The 23,601-nt window shown below is 53.7% G+C and overlaps 1 protein-coding gene across 1 annotated transcript in view; it reads right to left on the bottom strand.

Moving 5' to 3' along the window:
* Positions 1-22,476, bottom strand: part of HDGF (heparin binding growth factor) — a 35,565-nt gene extending 13,089 nt beyond the window's left edge. Inside the window, exon 1 of the mRNA XM_007064630.4 lies at positions 21,866-22,476. Coding sequence (XP_007064692.3) covers positions 21,866-21,952 — 87 coding nt within the window. The 5' untranslated portion in view covers positions 21,953-22,476. The remainder of the gene's footprint in view (positions 1-21,865) is intronic.
* Positions 22,477-23,601: the final 1,125 nt, after the last annotated feature.

The following is a 23,601-nucleotide window of genomic DNA, read 5'->3' as shown; positions in this document are numbered from 1 at the left end:
GTGCAATGCGCTGAAATGTAAGCACAATATTTATATTCCAGTTGATTTATTTTATAATTACATGGTAAAAATAAGGAAATAAGCTACTTCTCAGTAACAATGAGCTGTGACCCTGCTGTATTTTTAGGTCTGATTTTGTAAGCAAGTCATTTTTAAGTGAGGTGGAACCTGGGGGTACGTAAGACAAATCAGATTCCTGAAAGGGGGACAGTCGTCTGGAAAGGTTGAGAGCCACTGCTGTGAAACATACACAGATTTCCAAAACAAGAACAGGAGTACTTGTGGCACCTTAGAGAACATGTGTATATAAAATCGTCCTCCTGTATTTTCCACTGCATGCATCCGATGAAGTGGGCTGTAGCCCACGAAAGCTTATGCTCAAATAAATTGGTTAGTCTCTGAGGTGCCACAAGTCCTCCTGTTCTTTTTGCGGATACAGACTAACATGGCTGCTACTCTGAAACCATACATAGATCTGTGGGTTGGGAGGCTGGGGGGTGGAGGTAGACCAAGGATCCATGGACCTAGAGTGGCAGAGGGCCCACGGACTTGGTGTAACTCTAAAAACAGTGGAGTTGGCTCGCTGGGGTGGAGTCCATTAGCATGGAGGAGCCAGAGAGAGCATGGGGTCTGCAGCAATCTACACCTCGCAACAAGCTTTGGAATTCCTCACCCAGCCCCCTACCCAGGTCCAGCTGCTGTATGCAGGGAGCATCTTTTGGGTCTGTGTTTGCACAGTGCGTGGTACCAGGGAGCCCTGACCATGGCCCTAGCTGGTACTGCAATACACCCGGTGATTCCATTTTCCATGATTCTTCAGAACTGGTCCCCAGGCGGTGACAGGGTCAAACCGTTTTAAAACTATTCCCTCATGTGACATTTTAGATCTTTGCAAAAATCCTCCCCAACGGGGTTTGCACTGACATAGGGGGCTTGGCGGGTGGGTAGGAAAATAAGCAAGGGGAGGGAACAGACTGAATAGTTTTGATTCCAAGAAAACATCGCAGTTATCTTCTTTACACCAAGGCTCCAGCTAGGAGTCAAGGCCCCTTTTCCAAATCACTGTCTCATGGCAGCACCAGATCCGAGCATTTCGGAGGCCTCGAGACATTCAAAATGTTTCTAGAAGCAGTGCTGGCACCCAGGGAAAACCAGGCTGGGCAGAATACAACATGCAAGACCCAAAGCATCCCCCCCATCCCCCTTGTTTCATAAATCGCCCTTCCCAGCAGCAGCTGGTCTAGGGAACACGACACCGTGACACAGAGAAATTCCTCAGCCGCCACACACCTTCCCTGCATGGGGTGTCTGACTTCAACCACAGCATTAAAATTCTCCATAGCTGGCTTGGATAACAATGCAGCTTTTCCACTTGGCTGGTGATCAAAGGCTGCCTGCGGGATGTCTGGGGTGGGGTGGGGGGAGCTAGGGGGTGGGAGGTCATATCCCGGGGCCCCGTGCATGCAGGGAATAGAAAGCCCCTTGCCTAAAAAGCAATAATCACCTCCAATTTCTGTCCTCCTCCACTCCCTTGGTTTAGAAAGTAGGCAGGAGTGGGGGAAGGGGGTCAGCTGTAATTGGATCGGCTAAAAACCATCTACAAAGGCGAGGGGCTTGGGCTGTGGTTGGAGAAGGGGGGCGGGGCTGGGAATCAGGACTCCTGGGTTCTAATCCCAGTCCTGGGAGGGAAGCGGGGTCCAGGGAGTTAGAGCAAAAGGCCCTGGGCGTCAGACCTCCCGGAAGCTCTGCTGGTGACTTGCAGTGTGGCTTTCATCGAGTCACTCGCGCCACTCTCTGTGCCTCAGTTTCCCCATCTACGACATGGGGGATGGGCTGTTTATAAAGAGCGCTGAGGTCTGTGTAAGTGCAAACACCCCAAACATCCCCTGGTCTTGGGCCTGCACCCCCCCCAATTTACATTCCCCCCCAGCCCCCTCCACACACACCCCCAACTCCCCCCCCCACAACACTTACACACACACACCCAACTCCATCCCCCTCCCACATAACCCAGCCCCCCAGGTGACCACACACCAGCTCCCCGCACTGTCACACCAGCTCTATCCCCTCCCCCACAGACGCTCACAGCGTCTCACACTACCCCTCCCCCATGCATGCTCGCAGCAGCCCCTCCCCCTTACACACACCGTTCCCCTCCCCCTCTGTGAGCAGATCTCCCCCCCCCCCGTTGTACACACACACGCCCCCCACCACTCTCACAATGCATCCCTCCATTGCCCCCACTATCACACCAGAACCTGCATGCACACACACACACACACCATTGTATGCCACCCTGTGCTCCTCCCCCTGGCTCTCTGGCCTGTGCGATAACTGGCTCCCTGCAATGCCCCGCCACCCACTGCCAGGCCTGATAGAGACGACACAAAGGAAACCACAACCTCCCGGCCAGACCCGATCCCCTGCCCCCAGCCACGCTCTCTGTCCTCCCTCCACCTCACACACACACCCTGCTCCTGGGAATCATCGCAGGCCAGGGACAGACAGGAAAAGAAAGTTTCACCAACAGGGAAACCCGCACGTGCCCGAATCAACAGTGCAACGGGCGAGTCACCGACATGTGGCCCCACGCAACTTGGGTGGAGAGCGCTGGGAGAACTGAAGGAACAGGGGGAGGGTGTCTGCCAGAACGGAGGCACAGACCCCAGCTGCAGAATTCAGGTTTTGGTGTTCTCCATGCCCACCAAGGGAAGTTTGGATATGGAGGTTTCAGGATGGACTCATCTCTATTATTACAGAGCAGCTCACAGGCCTCCCAGATCTAGGAAGAGAACCCTGGAGTCCTGCCCCCCCCTCCACCCCTGCTCTGATCACCAGAAGACACTCCCCTCCCAAATCTGGGAATAGAACCCAGGAGTCCTGGCTTCTCTTCCCCATGCTCTGATTTCTAGACCACATTCCTGACAGAGTGCTGGGAAGTGAAGTCAGGCATCCAGGTGGAAACCAAACAGAAGCAACATTACACAGATCAAAGCTAAAAAACAAAGCAGCTCTCAGGAAAAAAGACAAACGGGATGGGGGCGGGGGGGTGGGGGGAGCATGGACGGTGCAGCGCAGGCCCCCACATCCTTCCCCTGGATGGGGAGCTGCTCCCTACACCTGCCTTGGGTTTTATTCTAGAATCAGAGCAATGTGGGGCTGGAAGGGCCACAAGACAGCATCAGGCCCAGCCCCCTGCGCTGAGACAGGGCCAAGTAAATCTAGACCATCCCTGACAGGGCGTTGTCCAGCCTGTTCTGAAAAACCTCCAGCGATGGGGATTCCACGACCTCTCCTGGATGCCTGCTCCAGAGCTCAACCCCCCATAAGGGGAAAGTTTTTCCCAATATCAAACCCAAGGCTCCCTTGCTGCAGATTCACCCTGTTATGCCTGGTCCTGCCTCCAGTGGCCAGGGGGAACAACTGACCCCTGTCCCCATCCCCTCCTTCCTCTGCTTTTCCCAGGGCTAAACATTCGGCTGCTACAGCTGTGGCTTATGATCTCATTGCCACCAGCGGCTCTGCCCCACTGTTTGATTGGGGGGGGGGGGGAGAATATTCCCCTTTGGGAAACAAACCAGCAAAGCTCCAGCCCTGGTGCACCCCATGCCCTCCTCCCTTTCCCGGGGCGTGTTATTCTGCAGGCAGGGGTCACGATAATGTCCCCTTTGCAGAGCAAATCAGCTCTGTGCCCCTCCCTTGCCCACCCACACAGAGGGCACCTCCAGCCTCTTGGCAAGCAGGGCTGGAGGGCCAGGCTGGGTCAGCCCCTCGGCCGAAACTAAGCTGTTAACCCTGAACCCCACCCTAAGGGCCATGCTGTCAGGGCAGCACCCGCGGTGAGTCCACGAGGCTTCGCCCAGCTTGATGGAAGAGACAGCAATAGAACCCAGGCGTCCTGCCTCTCAGCTCCCTGCCCTAATCTCTAGTCCCCATCCCCAGCTAGTGCTGCGAACTGAACCCAGGAGTCCTCGCTCCCAACCTCCCCCCACGCTAAGAACGAGACACCCCTCACTCCCTTCCTGGAGCTGGGCCTAGAACCCAGGATGCCTTCTTCCCAGTCCCTTGCTCTAGGCGCAGATCTGCCGCTCCCTTCCCCCGCCCAAAGACTTGGCTACACGTGAGAGTTAATCCGCAATAAAGCAGGGTGTGAATGCAGAGGAGCTTAACTACTCCCAATTACTGCGTGCATGGGCAGCACACCAAGTGGAATTCGGAATCAGGTGCTTTGATTCTGGAATCGGAGCATCTGCACTGGGAGTTAATCAGGAATATTCAGGGGCCACTGCTGATGGCTCTGGCTGGAAGGATCAAGGCCAGGCCAGAATCTCCCGCCTATTCACCCCTTGTCTTTTGAATCTCTTTGTTTAAAAAGGAAAAGAAAATCGCAAGCTCCCCGGCTTTCATCTTCACAGTGTCAGGGCTGGCTGTGGACCCTCCCACCGCACCAGAGCTGGGCCAGGTGTGAGGGGCTCTCCCTGGGGAGCCAGGAACACAAGCTGCACCTGCCTTTGCGGATAAAGACGCCTGGCCACACAATACCACAGGCAAGGAGGATGGGGGGGAAAAAAACCCTGAATCGCCCCTCCCCCTATGCAGAAGCTAGCAAGTGGGCTAGGATGGAGAACAGAGACCTCCGTCTGTGCCCAAAGCAGGCACGCCCCGGCAAGGTCAGTTTCCCATGCACCCTACTCTCTGCCAGCGCATGCCTCAGCCCGAATCCAGTGGGCAAAATGGGCCTTCAGAGCTTTGGCCTCTTTGCTAAAGGATTACAGCCAACTGGGGTGGAGGTTTTCCGTGATCTTTTCCAGCCTGTTGGCCCGCCCAGCCTCCTGCCCCACCGGCTGCAGCCGAAGGCATCTAACCGCAGGAACGGGCAGTGATGGTCCAGCCTGTCCGTCCCTGGGAGATCTGTCCTAACACCAGGCAGCCAGCGACTGGCTAGGAGGGTTCCTAACTCCGGCTGGGGGCAAAGGAAATTCAGGTTTTGACCAAAGGATTTTTTTTTTTTTTTTTGGCAGGACGCTTCCATTTCTGGCTGAAAAACCCCAAACAGCGAAATAGTTCCATTTGGTAAACTGCCGCAGTGCCTTCTGGGAGTTGTAGTTCGGTTGGTCCCTGTTCCAATTTTCCAAGATGGGCCTGGCTCCCTAGCCAGACTACACCTCCCACGAGGCCTTGGGACTTAAATTACAGAATGGCTGTTCTTGCTTGGGGCTCAGCTACAGGTAAAGGCCCAGATCTTCCAATGGTATGAATCAGCAGAGGGGAGTGAGGCTGCGCCAGTTCACACCAGCTCAGGTTACGGCTCCAAGTCTGGATCCATCATTCCCTGGAGGATGTTTATACCTAGTTCAGGTCTCATTAACAAAGCCTGTTTCTTGCATAGCCATTTCATCGGTAGATCTCAAAGCACTCAACAGTCTTTAGTGTGGTTTGTCCTCCTAACAACCCTGTGAGATAGGGGAAACCCCGCCTTGTGCACATGGGAAACTGAGGCACAGATAGTCTAAATGACTTGCCCAAGGTCACATAACAAGTCCATGGCACTGCAGGGAATTGAACCTGGATCTTCCCACGCCTTAGGCCAGTGCCCCAAGCACTGGACCATCTTTCCTCTCTAGTCGTCCCCTTCTCCCTCATCCTACTCCCAAAGACAGCCAGTTAAAGCTTACAGCAGATGCTGTTGTTTCAGCAAATAAAAATCATACACACATGCCACCCATGTGTGAATAAAAGCAAAAAGTCACTCTCTGGAAGCTTTTTACAGTTTCTAGAAATAGCTCCAAGTTTCAGCCAGAACTAATTCAGACAAAATGTCCAGAGAAAGCCACCAAGGAGGGCCGCAAGAAAGTCTGTGAGAGGGGTCAGTTTCCTATGACTCTGGTGGGACCTCAGAGGAACCAGAGCTTGTTCTTGGGTAGAAACGTGCTGGAATCAAAAACACCTACCCCTGGGAGCCAGACTCCTGGGCTCTGCCGCTGACTCACAACATGATCTTGGGCAAGTCACATGCCTCCCCGTGCCTCAGTTTCCCCATCTGTAAAATGGGCATCAGACCTACCTAAATCACAGAGCTGCTGGGGGGGGGAAGTTAGTTAAGGTTTGAAAAGGGGGTTCAGTAATCCTTGGTAGGAAGGCTGCAAAGGCACATCACAATATTCGGGCACATTTTAATATCATATACACAGTAGATTATGTCTAAGGTAACGGATTCTTTATTGGACAAGCGCAGAGCGAACAACAGTGCTAGAGAGCGCGTTAAAGATTAGCCAAGGTGCTTTGCAGGGTGAAGCAGGGCTGCTATTTTGTGACCTGGGGAGGCGATCCTGGCTCCGCTCTGGTGGTAGAACTCTCCGCTCCCACCCCAGTATTTAAAAAAAGCCCCTGATGCCAAAGCCAAAGCTCCTCCAAAGCCAACGAGCATTGGGGAGACCCAGACTCTTGGCAGCTGTTTGCTAACAAGAGTTACAAATCAATCAATAGGGACTTCAGTCAGGGGGAACCCAGAGTACAGTGTGTTCTGAATGGGCAAAGTGCTCATGGCTAGGAAAACCTAAGGGCCAGATCTGAACAATTCCCGGCGTGGGAATGGCCAGACTGACGATGGATTGGATCGGGAGTCTACCCAGCGCAGTCTCCGGTCACTCTCAAGGCAGAGGGGCAGTGGGGTCCAGTGGGCAGCACACTGGACTGGGACACGGGGGTTCTATGCCTAACGTGGGGCTGGCTTTTCAAATGCTCCGTGCCCAAAACGGAGGGGTGAATTTTCAAAAGAGCTCGGCTCCTGTTTTCCAGAGCTCCTTGGAAATCAGGCCATGACATCGCTCCATGCCTCAGTTTCCCCATCTATGAATGGATAATAATCCTTTCTTTCACCCATCCTTTGTTTAGGCTGTGAGCTCTTCAGGGCAGGGACTGTCTCTCCCTGGGCGCATGGGCAGCACCTGGCACAATGGGTCCTGATCTCAGCTGGTGCCTCGTGGTGGCTGCTTTAATACATACAAACCACAGAGAGGATGGGGGTCGGCTCATGAAGGCGCTGCGTTCACCACACAGGCTGCTCTACAGCCCTGAATTCCATGCACATATCAGCACCTTGACTTTACCCTCCTGGGCTGGTGAAACAGGGAGGTCGGTATCATCATCCTTGTTTAACAGATAGGGAAACTGAGGCACAGAGCAGGAGAAGGACCACCAAGCTTTGCAAGAGCCAAGACAAGAATTCACTGATTTCCAGCTCCCAGTCTTCTGTTCTGGCCATTTTTATTATTACAGCACTGCCTAGCGGTGCCAGCAGTGCAGGGCCTCTCTAGACCCGTACGCCTCGTCGCTCCGTGTGGCAGGAACTCAGCTGCAACACGGCCCCCTGCCCTTCTGCGCGGGCTGGAGCTCAGCTCCCCCTGGCGTGCTGTGGGACCTCGGCTACCTGGCTCTCGTTCTGGGAAAAGATGGTCAGGTCGCCTCTCATCTACTCCTTGCTCCCATTGCTGGGAGAGGACGCACCAAAGCTGCAGGATCACGGAATATACCTGCCCAGTGACTGTAACCGCAGCCGGGGAAGCTGTTAGCCCACAACAGACAGGAAGCAACAGGGTTTTCGATTTCAGGCTGTTTGCTGCCTCCCTGACCCCCCTGCCTCCCAGCCACCTAGAAAATCACGGAAACCCAAGTCATTTCACATGGATTCTGCGCCCCTGGGTGCGGGGTGGGGAGGTTGGCTCCAGCGACACCCTGGACTGGGCCTTCTTGTTTTGATCTGTTCCCCAGGTGGATCTGTGCCTGGCTCTGCATTGAGATCTCACCCCCCCAGGGCAGCACCAACCTACAACACTCCAGTCACACCGGGGCAGAGCGGGGTGGCCCGCACGGAGGGCTGGGAGCCAGGAGCACAACACACAGGCTGGGGCCGGGTGGAGGAAAACTTCCTGACCCCACATCAGTTTAATTGCATGAGACTCTGTTTAATGCCAGCCTGCACTGGTGGGAATGGGGTGGATTCCACTGGTGTTGTTGCACTCATGCACTGATGTAAAAAAGTGACTGGCCCCCCGTGAGACTTGCACCACTGCAAGGAATTTACCCAGATGCAGCGACACGGGTGCAAAAATCCCACTGATCCCTTGAGCCTGCAGTGACCCAGCCCAAGAGTCTTAGCGCCCTCGCCGTGTCTGCGGGTACCAGATAACCAGGGCCAGAAGGAGGCCAGATGCAAATAAGGAGTCACATGATGGGGAAGCACTGGCTACTGTCCGGAAGTGAGGCCCCAGCTATGCTATTACAGTAGCTGCAGGGGGTACAGCGTGGCCTAGTGAATAGAGTACTGGATCAGGAGACCTGGGTTCTATTCCCAGCTCCAGCACTGACATGCTGGATGACTGTGGGCAAGTCAACCCACCTGGTGACTCAGTTTCCCCAGCTGGAAAATGAGACTAAACGACAGTGACCCCCTTTGTAAAGTCTTTTGATATCCACGGATGACAAGTCCAGCATAAGAGCTAAGTACTACTGTATTAAAGTATCTTCACACTCCCTCACCGCCCTCCACCCCTCATATTAATGGATTTCATTCCTCCCATCCTCCCCGGGAGGCTGGGAAGGATTATCCCCAATTTACAGATGGGGAAACTGAAGCACACAGCGACCAAGGCCCAGATTTTTAAGGCCTTGCAGGGCTCAGCATGGCAAACTTAACGCATTGAAGAGCCTAAGTCTCAAGTGCCTAAATCCATTTTGAAAATGAGGCTTTAGGCTCCTAAACCTGTTACATTTGCAACACTGAGCACAGCAATGCCTCAGTGCCTTTTAAACCAGAGCTGAAATGATTGGCCCAAGGTCCAACAGGGAGTCCATAGCAATACCAGGATCTGAACCCAAGATATCCTACTTCCCACTCTAGTGCCCTACCCACTACCCTCCTTCCTACCTTGGGGGGCGTGTCTGTGACTCCTGACATCACAGCACCCAGAGCTCTGCATCTCCGCCACCCACCTTTTTCCTTAACAACCAGTGGTGCCCGCAGTCGTGCACACGTGCAGGGGTGCCAATCTGCCTCAGGCCCCCCTTTAAAAGCCCCCCCCAAACCATCAAAGGGAGAGACGGCTGGGCCAAACCAGGGCCGTGCTGTGACCCCACGTGCCAAGTCGCGATGTCCAGGGCGGGGAGCCAGGCCCAGCCCTGCGGGATAAGAGCCACTCCTGCGAGGCGAGTGTGCTTCACTTGTACGAACCACGTGAAAAAATGTCTGGAAGGGGGGCACTGGACAGAAGCTCAGTGGGGCAACGCTTCTTGTTGCTTTCCCCCACCGTTCTCCTCCACGGCACCGGGGAGTCCCACCCACTCAGAGTAAGAGGCCTGGGCTGCGGGAGCGGGGATCGAACCCAGCTCAGCTGCCTGGCGATGCAGGGGACAAGTCCTAAGCTACTGCGCCAGCCGCCGCTGCCCACCCACACCAGACAGGCTGAACCCAGAAAGCTCGGTCATACGGTCACGTAGGGACCGGGGAGAAGTGACTCAAGGCTGGTGACTAATTGAACTTGCCTCTGTTCAATGAGATGGCAGACAATAGGCAAGCTTCCCTGTCACCGCTCTGCGCGTGCCCTCCAATCCCGCCCCCAGCCCCCTGCCACCCCAGCCCTTTCCCTGCGTGAGTGGGGCTCTCTCAACTTGCAGTGCCCGGGCTCCCCAGCCTCTGCCCTGCCCACCTCTGTCAGTGCCCTCTCAAATCCTGATTTGCAGCCCCCCTGCTATTCCAAGCCCTGGGTTTCCCACCCCTGCAACTGTGCCCACGCTCCCCTGGGCCTCCCCTGATTCACAAGCTGTGCTAGGAGGCTGAGTGTCTGCAAAGTGCTTCGGGATCCTCAGATGATCATGATGATGTCTCTGTTTTGCAATATGAAAAGGCCCCATTGCTTCTGCTGCCCAGGCAGGAACGTGCCAGGCAGCAGCTGGCGATGGGCCGGCCCCAGCCAACCAGCAGCCCCAGCACGGCTGATGCGGGTTGGAATTGGTTCCCTAGCCTGATTCGATAGGACAAAGGTCAGGCCCGCCCTTCCACGCAGCTGTCACGCCCTAGGCTGTGCTAGCGAACTACAAGATCACAGGGTTTAATCTTTAAGAATTTGTGTTGTGTGGACCGCCTGCCTGCCTCTCCCCACCCCAACCCTCCACCTCCGATATGAAAACCAAATGGGGGAGTGGGAGCTTGGCAAAGGTGTTCCCAGGTTTCAGACCCGCTTCGGAGCGGCTGTGACTAATCTTGGCAGCGATGAGAAAGGAACAATGAGTCAGAGTCACAGCAGGCTAGCTCCTGATGCCACAGACCCCGATCCAATGAGGACAATGCTGGCCCACAGCTCTCCCGGGGAGATTGAGACCCCAGGCCCTATTCTAGTGTTTGCACCATCCCGGCAGCGTAAAGGAGCCTTGGTGTAAACACGTGATGGGCCAAGAGTCTGACCACCCCCACCCCAGGGTCTGACTGACCTAATTCAAACCACACGGTACCCTTGGGAGATAGGGATTACACCCACTTTTACAAGTGGGTAAACTGAGGCAGCGAGGGGCCGAGCTACTCACCCACAGTCACTTATTCTGTGTATTGCGGCGGCACCTCGAGGCGCCATGTGAGATCAGGGCAGTGGCAGAGCCAGGAGCAGAACCCAGGGCTCCTGGTGCAGGACCCTAGCCACTAGCCCACCCAGCCTCTCCCAAAATAAGAGTCGACAGCAGAGATGGCGCTGATTCTTGGGATTCCCTCTCCCTGCCTCCCCCAGGTCCGACCACTGATCAGCACAGCATCCTTGTTCACCTTTAATCCCACTCTCCCAGCGCATGATTCAAGAGGAATCTGACTCCACTGGGCTTAGGATCAGGGCCTTCGCAGACCCCACTGCCTTCAGCTGGTGTCGCAGTCATAACAAGGTGATCCCCCCCTCCCCAGAAGCATCAGTGGCCATTTGCTCCAACTCCTCCTCTCCCCACCCCCGCCCCCCCCCACGAGTGTTGTTATCCCTCTTTCCTCCCAATCCTCCAGGGTCCTGCCTCCTTGCGCAGCCATTTACTCCAGCACCACGCGAGTGAGAGGCAGTGGCAACCCGACCCAGGAGTCGCTGTGTGCACAAGGCACGAACCCCGGGGGGCACCAGGGGCTGAGAGACGACGGGTGACATTTTCAAGAGGGTCTAAATGACTCCGGGCCCTGGGATCCAAGCCGGGGAATTGCCCAGTGCCCTTGTCTCCCTGCAGGATCAGGCCCGTCGGGGAACAGCAGGAGATGCACCCGGCCTGGCCGTCGCTGACAGCGCGCTCTGGGCGAGAGGGAATATCACCAACACCCACTGCAAGGCCCTAGAGCAGCGTAAAGGAGCCTGGGTGCAAAGGAGAATCAGGCCCCTGGGGTTTCATGTTTACATTTAATCAGCAGGAAGGTCAGGCAGCAACCCAGCTGCCGCGCGCAGGCTCTGTGCAGGGAGAGGTCGCAATAACCTGGGGCTCCTTTATCTTTTCCAGGGGATTTCTCAGCCTGCTTGTGCTCAGTGGCTTTCCCTGGGCCGACTTTCTCCAGCTCCCACTTTCACTTTCAGCTCCCAGTCGCGGCTCTTCGTAGGGGACGGGAATCGAGCCATCAGCGCACTGGGGGTCTCTCTTCCACCGCTTCTTATGGGAACTCGGGCATAGCTCTTCCCACCCCAGGCCCATGCCTCAGTTTCCCCACTTGTAAAATGGGGGATCGTGACCCTCACGGGGCACACGGTGAAAATTCAGAGCAGTGCGACAGGCGGACAATGTTTGTTACCTAGAGTGTCGGGGGCAGGGCGTGCGGCCTAATGGCTAAAGCGCTGCAGTGGGACTCAGGAAACCTGGCCTCCCTGCTGGGCGACCTTGGGCAAGTCGCTTCCCCTCCTGTCCCTCAGTTTCCCTTCCCCTTCTTTGTCTCTCTTGGCTATTTAGATTGTAAGCTGGTTAGGGCCGGGGCGGTCTCTTATTATATGTCCGTACAGCACCGCGCACAATGGGGTCTTGGACCACGAGTGGGGCTCCCAGCCACTACCGCCATGCGAATGGCAAAGACGTGCCCCACTGCCCTCTGCCAGATGGAATCTGAGCAGTTCAGTGGCATGTCAGAGGCCCTAGACTGCACTCCGCGAGCGGGTGATTCTCCCATAGCTCAGAACAGGAGGCCGAGAGTTCTGTCTCCGCGGCTTCCACGCCATGCCAAGAGGCAATGGCAGGGAATGTGATCCCGGGCTTGGTACCATAGCATTTTTAGCATATGCAGAATCCTTGAATGCCAGAGTCCCCGCTTTAGAGAGAGGCCGGCTCCCCCAGCAAGGGATGCTGCTCTGACAACAGCCCCGGGCCCTGCCCAGAGAAACAGGGCTGTGCGGGAGGGAATGTGACAGGCCTGAAGAACAGGACAGAGAAAAGAAAATAAGGCTGCACTCCCCCTCTGCTGCCCGAGAGCCCCAGACATCCCCTCAGCCAGCCTGGCATGCGACACGTCTGCATTACTGCACGTCCCACACACTGGGCAGGGGGAGGGGGGCTGGGCTGGCTCTGCAGAGGGGCACCTGGTGGATTGGAGCAGTGGATTGAAGGCTCCCAGCAGTGCGGAGAGGAGATGGGCAAGGCGAGACCAGATTAACTCCCATGGGCTCTGGGGCAGTATCTGCTCCGTGTGGACGCACCGGTTGAGGCATCCACACAGCTGGCCTCTGCACCTCCTCCTCCTCCTCCAAGCAGCACCCCGACCCTTTCCCGGATCACGCCGTGCGAGGTGAAAAGACGTCCACCAGGACAGGCAGAGACTGGGCGCGTCATCTGCCTTCCCAAGCAGGACTCCAAACCAGCTCTCTCGGGTGGGTGGCAAAAGGCTACTTGGAGAGTCATGGAGCTCCCTGCGTATGCACAGAAAACCAGCCAGGTTCTAAACTCAGTGTCAAGCCAGAAAAACTCTGGAATTAAATCAGCATCTCCGAGATCGAGATCCAGATGGAAAATCTGTTGCAGTCTCATTTATTGAGGAGAACTTCACTAGCGTCGAGTGAGAATTTCCCAGCCGGGCTTTTTCCCACTGGAAAACACTGTCGCATTGAAATGGAAACTTCCCGCGGGAACACGGTGACTTTGACAAAATGTCAGGGTTTTTTGGGGGGTGGGGTGGGGAAATCAAAATGAAGCATTTCGATAAGATCGTAATGCTCAATTTTTGCCATCTGCAGAAGAGAGCATGTTGACTTTCCATTTTGAAATTGGACAGCCTAAATTACAGTTGACGATATAAGCGATAATACAACGAACATTTCCAAAAAAAAAAAAAAAACCGTGAAAATTCCTTTTTGCGGGAAATTCGGAAACTCCGATGCCGAGCGAAAGCCAGCTTGGAAGTCATGGAAGAGGCAGTAAGAGGAAGAGCCAGCCCAGGCCTGAAGAAGGCCCTGAGATTGGGCACCGTGCTGTGGGGGAACAGAGGCTGAGTGAGGCCTTCAGGGTGATGCATTTGAAGTGCTGGGTGTGCATTGAGGAGAAGCTGCCCATGCTGCCCGTTCCCCGGGGTCTGGGGTGGTGTCACTGGTGTGGCCGACGCAATTGGCTTCCTCGGGGTGTTTGCTGGTTTTCTTTGGGAAGGAAGTGGGCCAGTGCAAGCTAAGCAAGGTCCGCCTCGCTCTGCGACTGGATGGGAAACCCACCGTCCTGCTGGAAGTGGTACTGGTGATTCAATAGGACCCACGCATCCCCTGGAGTCGGTACGAACCTCCCCCTCAGCCACAGCACTGGAGGAAGCAGTGCGTGTGACTCAGTAGGGGGCGCTCTCCCTTCATCGTCAGTGCTAGGGGTGGGTTGGGTGCCCGGTTAAACGCAGCAGCTCTTGATCACAGCTGATCTGTTAGGCCGGGACCTTAACGTGGGAATCCCAGGCACGTTCAGATCCCATCTCCTTAACTTACCCCCCTCATTCTGGGCTGATAAGACCCTTCCTCTCATCAGTCAGAGAGAAGAAAACGCTTGGGAATGTATCACACTGGCAAAGCCCAACAAGACTTTATTACGGGGGGAATTTCCAATAGCAAGGCAATGTGGCCAGATCCACCCACAATCCTTATACCACTATCAGTGCATCAGCTAGGGGCATGATTTTCTCACCCATCTAGTTATACCAGTGCAACTCCTAGCATAGACGCAGCTATACCAGTACAAAGGTACCTTAGCCCAGTTTAATTTATTCCCCTTCCTGTACGGGACTAACTCCCCCAGTTTAAGCACCTTTATACCAGTATACCTGCACCCTCGCTGTATCGCTTTAACTAGACCAGAGTCATTACAAAGGTTCTGCTGTTTTGTGTAGACAAGGGCTAAGCAATTTGCCCAAGGTCACCTTTGTGCTCCCCAGATTCCAGGGCCCCACTGCCAGTCGCAGCAGCCTCAAGGCTGCTCTTATTTAACGCTCTGTTTCTGTGCCCCCCGGGAAGCAGGGAATAGCCACAGTGCAGGGTGGGTGCAGGGTTACGACAGTCCCACACCAGCCAGGGGGTTCCCCTACTCAGGGGGCAATTCTCAAGGGGCCATTTCAACCCCTTCAGCTGCCAGAGTGGCCTCAGCACCATTGAGGATCAGGGGCCCCTCCAGAGGCACAAGGTCACAGACCTATCCCGGGTGGATCCAAAGCTAACACGGCTGGAATCTGGGAGTTCAGACCCCGGCAGGGTCTCCCAGGGAAGCCGCTGGGAGCCAAGAGGGCTCGGCACTACGCCGGGGCACGCTGTACCCTGCAGAATCGGGCCCATAGGCTGCTCAACCAGACCTTTGCGGCAATCAGTGGCCCCTGGCTACAGCAGAGCCTCGTCTTTGTCCAGGCGGGGCCACCGCTGCGCACCAGCCTGGCTAGAAAGCTGCCCTGCCCACCACCGAGAAGGGCGTGGCTCAGACAGCGTTATCCAGGAGGGCCTGGCTGCTGCAGGGGGCAGAACGCAGCGACCCAGGGGCCCACCCTGGAGCCGCTCCCACTCCAGCACCGCACCCAGCCTCTGTGCTTGTATCTGGAACGAAACGTCAGGACTCGCCCTGCAGGCCAGGACAGACGGGGCGAGGCTGGTTCTGCACTCGAGGCACTCGCCTGGGAGAGCCAGGTTCAATTCCCCGCTCTGCCAGACGCCACATGCCCTTGGGCAAGTCCTCTATCGTTAACAGATGGGGAAACTGAGGTTAACCGAGGGGAGGCAAGAGGAGGAAATTCAGGTGACTGCGGGCGGTGCACAGGTAGCCCGAGCGTACGGCGACACGGGGCGAGACCGGAAGCCAGAGAGGACCACGGGGTCTGTCTGAGTCCAGCAGCCACAATAAAAAAGCCTCTTTATATTCAGCCAAGCCCTGTCCTTTCGCTGCTTCTGGGGATGCAGCCGCCCCCTTGCTCTGATGGCGGGGCCGAGACCAAACCCGGGATCCCGGTCAGAATTTGGCAGGCCGGGTTCCGCCTCGCTCTCGAAGGATCGAGAGAGAAGAGAGCCCCGGTGGCCTCGCTGCAAGGAGAAAGCAGGGGCCTGGGTGCCGATTTAGATGGCGTTTCCCTTTAAGAGGCTCCCGACTAGTTTCTTGCCTTTCAGAACAAATGGCGCGGCCTGCAGAGACCAGCTCCTTAAAGCGGCAGCGGAGCCTGGGGCCTGCAGCAACAGGGCCACCAGGATCCGGTTTCTCGTTTAAAGAGGCAGGGCGCACAAGCAAGGAAGCGCCAAGAACAGTTGAAGGGCCCGCTCCTGCAGGGTGCCAAAGATCCACCTCCTCCCCGCACAACCTCAGCACCGAGGAGCCCTGGGTGCAGCCAGCAGCATGAGCCTTCTACTTAAGCCTCTTGGGGCCACGATTCTGAAAGGTGCTGAGCACCTCCCCCTGCCCACTTCTCCCCCAGAAGGATCAGGAGCAAACCTGCAACACCTCCTCTGAATTATCTGTAAATAATGTGGCTGTAATTAAGAAGGGACTTGGATCCCATAGCTGCAGAGGGGATGTCCCTAAGGTCGGGAACGCAGAGCGACTGCAGCAGCTGTGTGTATCCTTGTATTGCTACCTGCACCGATAGGCCCCCACGGAGACCAGGGCTCCATCGTGCCAGGGGCTGCACAGACAGAGGGAGATGCAATCCCCGCTGCACAGAGCTGGAATTCTGAATCAACACAACCAAGGTCTTAAAATCAAGAGGAAGAGCGGCTCTGTGCTTAAAGAGCTGGGCTACGAAGATCTGGCTTCTATGCCCATCCCTACCACTGGCCTTCTGGGTCACTGTCCCTCTTGGTGCCTCAGTTTCCCCTCCAACTTCTTGTCTATATTTAGATTGTGAACTCTTTAGGGCAGGGACGGTCTCTTATCACACGTACATACAGTGCCTGGCACCATCTGTCTTGGTCGGGGCCCCTAAGTGCTACCATAATATGTGTAATGATTAGTATGGAGAACAAAGGCATAGAGAGATGGAGCGACTGGACCCAGCTGAGCCTGGAAACTGAACTTTGATCTCCTGAGTCCCAGGCTAGCACCTCAACCCCAAAGCCAACCTTCCCCTCCATCCCTTAGGTTACAAATATTATTTCATGGGTTAGGTTTGTTTGGATTTTTTTTTTCTTTTAGGCGGTTGGGGTGATGACGGCCGTTTGGTGGGCCTTTCAAAGCTGCCTGAGTCCCATAATGGCAACTGGGAGTTTAAACCCACTGGGGATCCCGATAAATCTCAACCTAAAACTAACAAGACATGTTAACAATGAAAGCTGGGCAGTCATATTAATTACAGTACAGCCTAGGGACCAGCCAAGAACTCCATTGAGCTAGGCCCTGTACAGGCTCCCAGAGAGCTCCCACCCCGAAAGAGCCGGTGACCTAACTGAGCTATGATCTCAATAAAATGGCTTTCAAGCAGTCCCCCCTGGTCACACCTCCCTCCTGTTTATGCCTCTCTATTTTTAATTTATTGATTGTCTCTCTAGATTCCGCTCTCACCTGATTTAGACCTTAGGTTTTTTGCACAAATGCACCAGACCAAAACACATTAAAAAAAAATCTTAAAGGTTTAAAGAAATTGGCCCATTTTTTGTGTGAGCAACCCTGCTTGGTTTACTCACACAAGTAATGGGATTATCTGTGGGTAGGGTGACCAGATAGCAAGTGTTAAAAAATCGGGATGGGGGATAATAGGTACCTATATAAGAAAAAGCCCGCAAAATTGGGACTGTCCCTATAAAATCGGGACATCTGGTCACCCTATCTGCGGGAGTAAGGCCAGGAGTATCTGCCCTTCCAAGGCTGCATCCTGCAGAGATTTCCTGCCCTGACTAAGGATTGCTCACTGGCAAAGGAGGTGCAGGATATTCCCCGTGCTTACTACCAGGAGCAAATCTACTGGGTCCTATTCCCCACTGCCCTGAAGCTTGTCGGGTTGTTTACACCAAGGCAAACAGAGAGCAAAACACTGCGGCTGTGATGTGGGAGCGTTTTACATCACTTTGCACTGGTGTGAACGGCTACACAAGGCACAGGGAACGGAGGATCCGGCCCCCCATCTTCACATGGCTGTGAGGGGACAAGCTTGATCCTGCCATCAGAGAAATAATCGCCCGTGAGCTCTTCGGGGCAGGGCATGTCTCTCGCTGTGGGTCTGGGCAGCACCCGGCACAATGGGGCCCTGACCGGGGCCTCGAGCTCTTACTGGCCTACAAACAATAATAATAATAGAGCGGTTCTTTGTGTGCGCTGCGCGGATCACATGCCCAATATGAAACCTGCCTGTGTTCCCCTCCTCCCCCACGCACTCGTTTTATAATTTGATCTGCAGGGAGCTCAGACAAGCTGGCTCCCCCCGCAGAATTCCCAGCGGAAATCTCAGCGCCCGATTCCCAGTGACACCGCGGAGAGGCCCGCTTCGCCCCGCCCTGAGGCGCGTCAAGGGGCCTTAAAGTGGGTGCTCCTGTAATTCACCCCTTCCACACGCTCCTAGGCCCCTCTGAAGAGGAGAATCAAGCCCCCAAGGCCACACGCAGCCAAAGGAAGAGATTTTCCTCTTCTGAAGCAAAACTCCAGCCGGGAATGAAAAGACACGTCCCTTTGCACTAGATGACCTCCTGAGGTCCCTTCCAACCCTGATATTCTATGATTCTATGATTCTTTGGGAGGTCCCAGAGAAACGCAGCAAGCCTCTCATGCTCCTTTTTGGCAACCCCCTTAACCAGGCTGGGAGAAACGTAACAGATTCGAAGAGCAAAATCCATGCTCCCCTCAAGCCAGAGATCAAAAGCCCCTGAACAAGAACTCGGCCCATGCTGCCCCCTTCCCGTCCCCCCAAACAACACCCACCCCCCCCCACGCTGAAAACATTCTGATTCTGAGGATCACTTGTTGGCTCCTCCTCGAAAAGCTGCTTTCAAACACATTTCCAGGCCAGAGCCAAGTTATAATCCCCCTGCCCCTCCCCCCACGGTATGAAACCAAACAGAAGTAATTCCACAAAAGCCAGGAGGGGGTGGGGGTGGGGGGCTGCGCAAAACTCAGGCTTTCAAACAAGCTGCTCTTTGGGTCGATTTTTCCATTTGAAATCGCTTTCGTTTTCAGCCTGTCCCGTCTACACCGAGGAGGAAGAGGGCGGGGGCAAATCCTCCAAGGAAATTTTAAACTGCATCATCAACCGCTTAAAAATAACCAGCAACGTATTCTGAAGCAAGAGTCTGTCTTCCCCACCCTCTCGCTCCGGAGCAACTGGATTCCTGGCGAAGTCTGTCTCTTAAAGACCTGGAGCTGGCTGCCGTTGAAGTGCATGGCGAAGGCTCTTGCTGTCTTTCTGTAAGAGCCCAGGATCAGCCCCAAGGAGCCCAGATAAAGCAGCTAGGAAAACCACCCCCTCCCCGGGCCGCTCCTGTTGCAACCCCTGCTCACATGTATGTCTGGGGACATCAGCAGGGCTCAGGAGAGAGAGGGTGGAGGCCCCAATTCTGCAAAGCGTTGGCACATGCTTAAATCCCTGGCTCTCGGTTACGTACGTGCGCCAAGTGCTTTGCTGAATCTGGACTTAGGCCGGCACACCAGCCCGATCTTACTCCTGTTTATTATTATTAAACGACGACAGTATGGCAGAGCCCAAAAGCCTGGATCAGGACTTTGCCATTGGCTTGGATGGGCCTAGCCCGGGGAGCAGCAGAACACTCCCCCAAAACGCTCCAAATATTTATATTGATTTTTAAAATGTTGCTGTTCACACACACCCTCCAACCAGCCCCACCCTGGTTCCAGTTCAAACAAGGGCAGAATTCCTGCCAGCTGCAACAGAATCAGGCTCTCTGCACGGACCTGGAGAGGCCCCGATCCTGAGATGGGAGCTACGCCAGGGGTCCAGAGGCGCTGATCGGATTGCAGAATCGGGGCAATCATGTAGGAATCCCACTTTACAATATCCAGCTGTTCGGACGCAGCCAGTAACATCAAATCAGGCTCGTTATGAAATAACAAAAAGTACTTTTAACCTGCGCAGCACCACTTGGGAGTGAAATTAAATTATAACCAATGCACGACTTCTTCGGCACCTTAACCCTATGGCCGTGTAACCCCATTCTGTACCAGTGCAGCGCGACTGCATTATAGGGTTTTGCACTGGTGTATCATCACCCATGTAATTCCACTGGGGTACAATTCCCTAGCCCAGCCTCACGGTATCTGGCACACCACATGACTCCAAGGACCCCACATGTGCTCGGAAATACCACGTGGGACTTACGTTACAATCAAGCCACACACACAAAACAGGGCCCCGATGCCAATAAGGGAATCAAATGGTCAGAAGTCTGAGCTTGTGGGCCTAGGACCCAGGTCTATTAATAGAGTTTCACTCTAACAGAGGCACAAAAACTAAACTAGGTCAAAATAAGGAGGAAACATCTGATCTGAAGTTCGGGTTTGTTTTTTTCCGCCGTTAGTTTGAACTAATGAAGAAAACACACGTCCACGTTTGTGTTACCAGCTTATAAGATATGTCGTCTGCAGGCCTGGTCTGACAAACCTCCCCCCCCCAAAGTAGGCAACGGACCAGCACACGTGCTTCCAGAATTACCCCCGCATTTCCTAGGCTGAGCCAACACAGCTTCGTAGAGAAACTTTCTTAGCGCTAGCTGGGCATTTGCTTTTTAGTACCGTGCAAAATTAAAATTCCAACCAATCACACGACAAAGGAACCCCCAAAAGGGCCAGATCCTGAGCTGGTGTAACACATAGGCACTACTTTACACGATCTGGGGATTTGGCCCATAGGGCCCAGGGCACCTAAATGGAACTACTGTGCCTTTAAATGAAATTTACAAGATAAATAAACAAGAACCCTTAAAGCTCTGACAAAGACTGCAAAAGCAGTTACCAGTGACCCCCTGACTATAGCCTTAATTCTATTTGGAGTCTAATATTACAAAAATAAAGAAGAGCTCTGTTTGTTGCACTGAAGATGAAATATGACAATCCCCATTGGTACCCCCTCCAGTTCCCCTCCTCCCACTAAAACACAACAGGGAAAGTCTAGTTTCACTTACTGTCTCCAAGGAGATTAGCAAAAAAATGCAGGAGACCCTCCTAGCAGGAAACTCTGAATACAACCGGGTTCACTTTTTAAACAAACTGCATCATTAGCAGGCAACAGACCAAGTGATATTTATTTTTAAGTTGCAGCCGCTTTTAGCGCTGATGGAATAATAATGCACAATCATAGAAAATATGGAGAAAGGTGCAATCATATAAAGCAGCCACAAAACCACAATGTATATATTTATTATAGTCTACTTCGACTCCCAGCTACATGTGTATGAACTAATTTCTGTTCCCAGAGATGTGTACTGCACAGCATGAAAACAGACAGGACCATGTAAACACTCATGGAGCACTAAAAATATCCATCTGGCTTCCATATATTTATGAGCTTTTGTTTCAGAGCAATATATGTATTGTCCAGCATGAAAATGCACAGGGCAGCATATATAAACACACATTAAAAAAAAGTAATAGATTAACCTAGTTATAAATCTACGTCGTTTCCTACCTATTTATTATATGGTCTAATTGCAGGTTTTGCGCTCACACAGAGAACAGCATATACACTGAATTTCTTTTTTCTGTATAATTTATCTGACCTGATTTCACACAAACTATATGAAATACACCTCTCACGTGGAAGCTGAAATTCGATCCTACGAAAAATGGCTGAAAAGAGAGATGAAGAAACTACAAAACCTGAAAGCCGATATTACACTCTCTTGGGCATAGGTACAATTGAGAGTTATACAGATAATCTTAGGGGTTATAATCCTTGGAAAGCAGGGCAGTGCTCCACTTGTAATCTGTAGGCTCCAGGGCCCTGTTCTATCCCAGTTTTTACAGTGTTATCATCTAATCTCTGTTTTCCAGGGCTGGTCTATATAGGTTCCCTGGCGACGTTTAAATTTCAGATCCACAGAGGTTTATAATCTAAATCTCCCTCCCCAGGTGGTGCCCCACTTCCAGGTCTCCTGGCCCCCATACCTATGAACTCCCAGGCTAGGTTTATAATCCCATGCACGGGCTGCGTCCCACTCCAGATCCCCAGGCTCCCTCCCAGACCCCCAGGCTCCCAATAATCTCAAACTACGAGCTCCCCTGCCCGGCTCAACGTGCGCTCTGCCCGGCGGGGGGTGGGTGGGAGCGAGCCTGGGCCAGCCGGGGGCGCTGAGCCTGGTCGGCCTTGCACCCCCCGTGCAACGTGCAAAAGCCCGCGTTATGCAACGGAGAATCCCATTGAAGGGGGGCAGTGTCGACCCCCCTCCCTTTGCACACAGCCGCCCCCCCCCAGCCCCGATCCCCCTTGCAGGCTCCTTACCCTAGCAGGCCAGTGGGGGTAGCCTTTCATCTTGGCAAACACCAGGTCCCCGCATTTGTACTCCTTCTGCCTGTTGGACCGGGACATCTTCGCCTTGAGCGCCAGGCTGCTGGAAAGTGGGGGGGGGGGTGCGGGCTTAGGTAGTGGGGGAGGAGGGTGAAGTTTGGAGGCAAACCCCAGCGATCCGGCGAGCGGCTCTCCCCCACCCCTCCGGAGAGCAAGCGGCCTGGGGGGGGCTGGGGTGGGGGGGGGACACGGGAGCCGGTGGTGCTAGAAGCAGGTTGGCTCCCGGGAGACGGGTCGGTACCCCATGCAGTTGTTTGTGTTTGAAATTCAATTGCTCCCTCCCTTCCCCACCCCCCCTCCCGGTGGATGCGATCGGAGGCTCGTTTGCTGATGCCTCGTCCCAGGCACACCGCTTGGTGTGAAGCTCCCCCCCTAAGGAGGAGCAAAAAGCCGAGGGGGGGGGGGGGTACAGTCAGCAGGCTGAAGGCGCAGAACTCACAGCAAACAGATACAAAGGGGGGGGGGGACTCGAGAGAGACTCCGGCCTGCAGGCGGTCAGGTGCGAGCAAACACAAGTTGCAAAGAGCGAGTCCGTCGTTGCTACATTTGTCTTGTAGCAAAAGCAAATATTCCTAATCGTCAAGTATCCAGGCAGGGGTGGCTTCCGGGGAGGGATCTGGCTACAGTTGTTGCAAATCAATAATTGATAGTTTTTAAAAAAAAAACAACAACAATCAATGAAGTGTCCAGCTCCCAGGTTGGGGAGGCGGAATCCAGCGACCCTTTGTCACGTTGTCAGACAATTATTAGTCCTACAAATACAGCATCCAGGTGACTTCTTTGGATGGTTAGGAGGGGGGAATATTTGGCTAGATTTGTCTTGTCGCAAACTAATGACAATATTCCAATTTATTTGAGCATGAGCTTTCGTGAGCTACAGCTCACTTCATCGGATGCATATGCATCTGATGAAGTGAGCTGTAGCTCACGAAAGCTCATGCTCAAATAAATTGGTTAGTCTCTAAGGTGCCACAAGTCCTCCTTTTTTTAATGACAATAGTTATTAAAGTATTTAGCCAAGGGAGCCTCCAGCTAGAGTGGGCGGGGTTGTACCATAATAATTAGCTAATGACAAAATATCTGGCTTCTAATGAATTATGAACAATCTGGCAAATGATTATACAGGAGTTTGGTCCACGGTTTTCAAGGTAAAGCCACAAATATTCAGCAACAGTTTCCTCTCTCCTTGCCTTGGAATTAACTCAAAAGCTGGCCCCCCAGTCTTGCAAAAATGTATACACCTGCTTAACTTCGCACATGTACCAACCACACTGCCATCAACTGAATTTATGCCCAGGCATAAAGCTAAGCATGTGGCCGTCGTCAGGGCCTGAGCTGATTTCAACTTGTCTGCTGCCCTGGTCTTGCAAAGAGCTCTGGAACAATTTGCAGGGTCAGGCTTTTGCTTTAAATCCAGAAAAAATTAATGTAGTTAAGATCCCCATTTCCCCAACCACTTAAGCACCCAGATAACTTTCCATTTGTGAGTAGCTCCACTGAGATAACTGAGGCTTAAAGTGTATTTAAGTTACTCACTCATGTCAGTGATTGCAGGAGCTGGGCCTAAATGTGTCTTGTTGCAAACAAGGTAGGAAAAAATATCGGAAAAAAAGAAAATACAAGATAATCCAACTAAAGATACTTTATATGGACAGAACGTTCTGGTTCAG

Source organism: Chelonia mydas, chromosome 24 (genome assembly GCF_015237465.2).
Source record: "Chelonia mydas isolate rCheMyd1 chromosome 24, rCheMyd1.pri.v2, whole genome shotgun sequence".
Lineage (NCBI taxonomy): Eukaryota > Metazoa > Chordata > Testudines > Cheloniidae > Chelonia > Chelonia mydas.
This window is presented reverse-complemented; position numbering and strand designations above follow the sequence as displayed.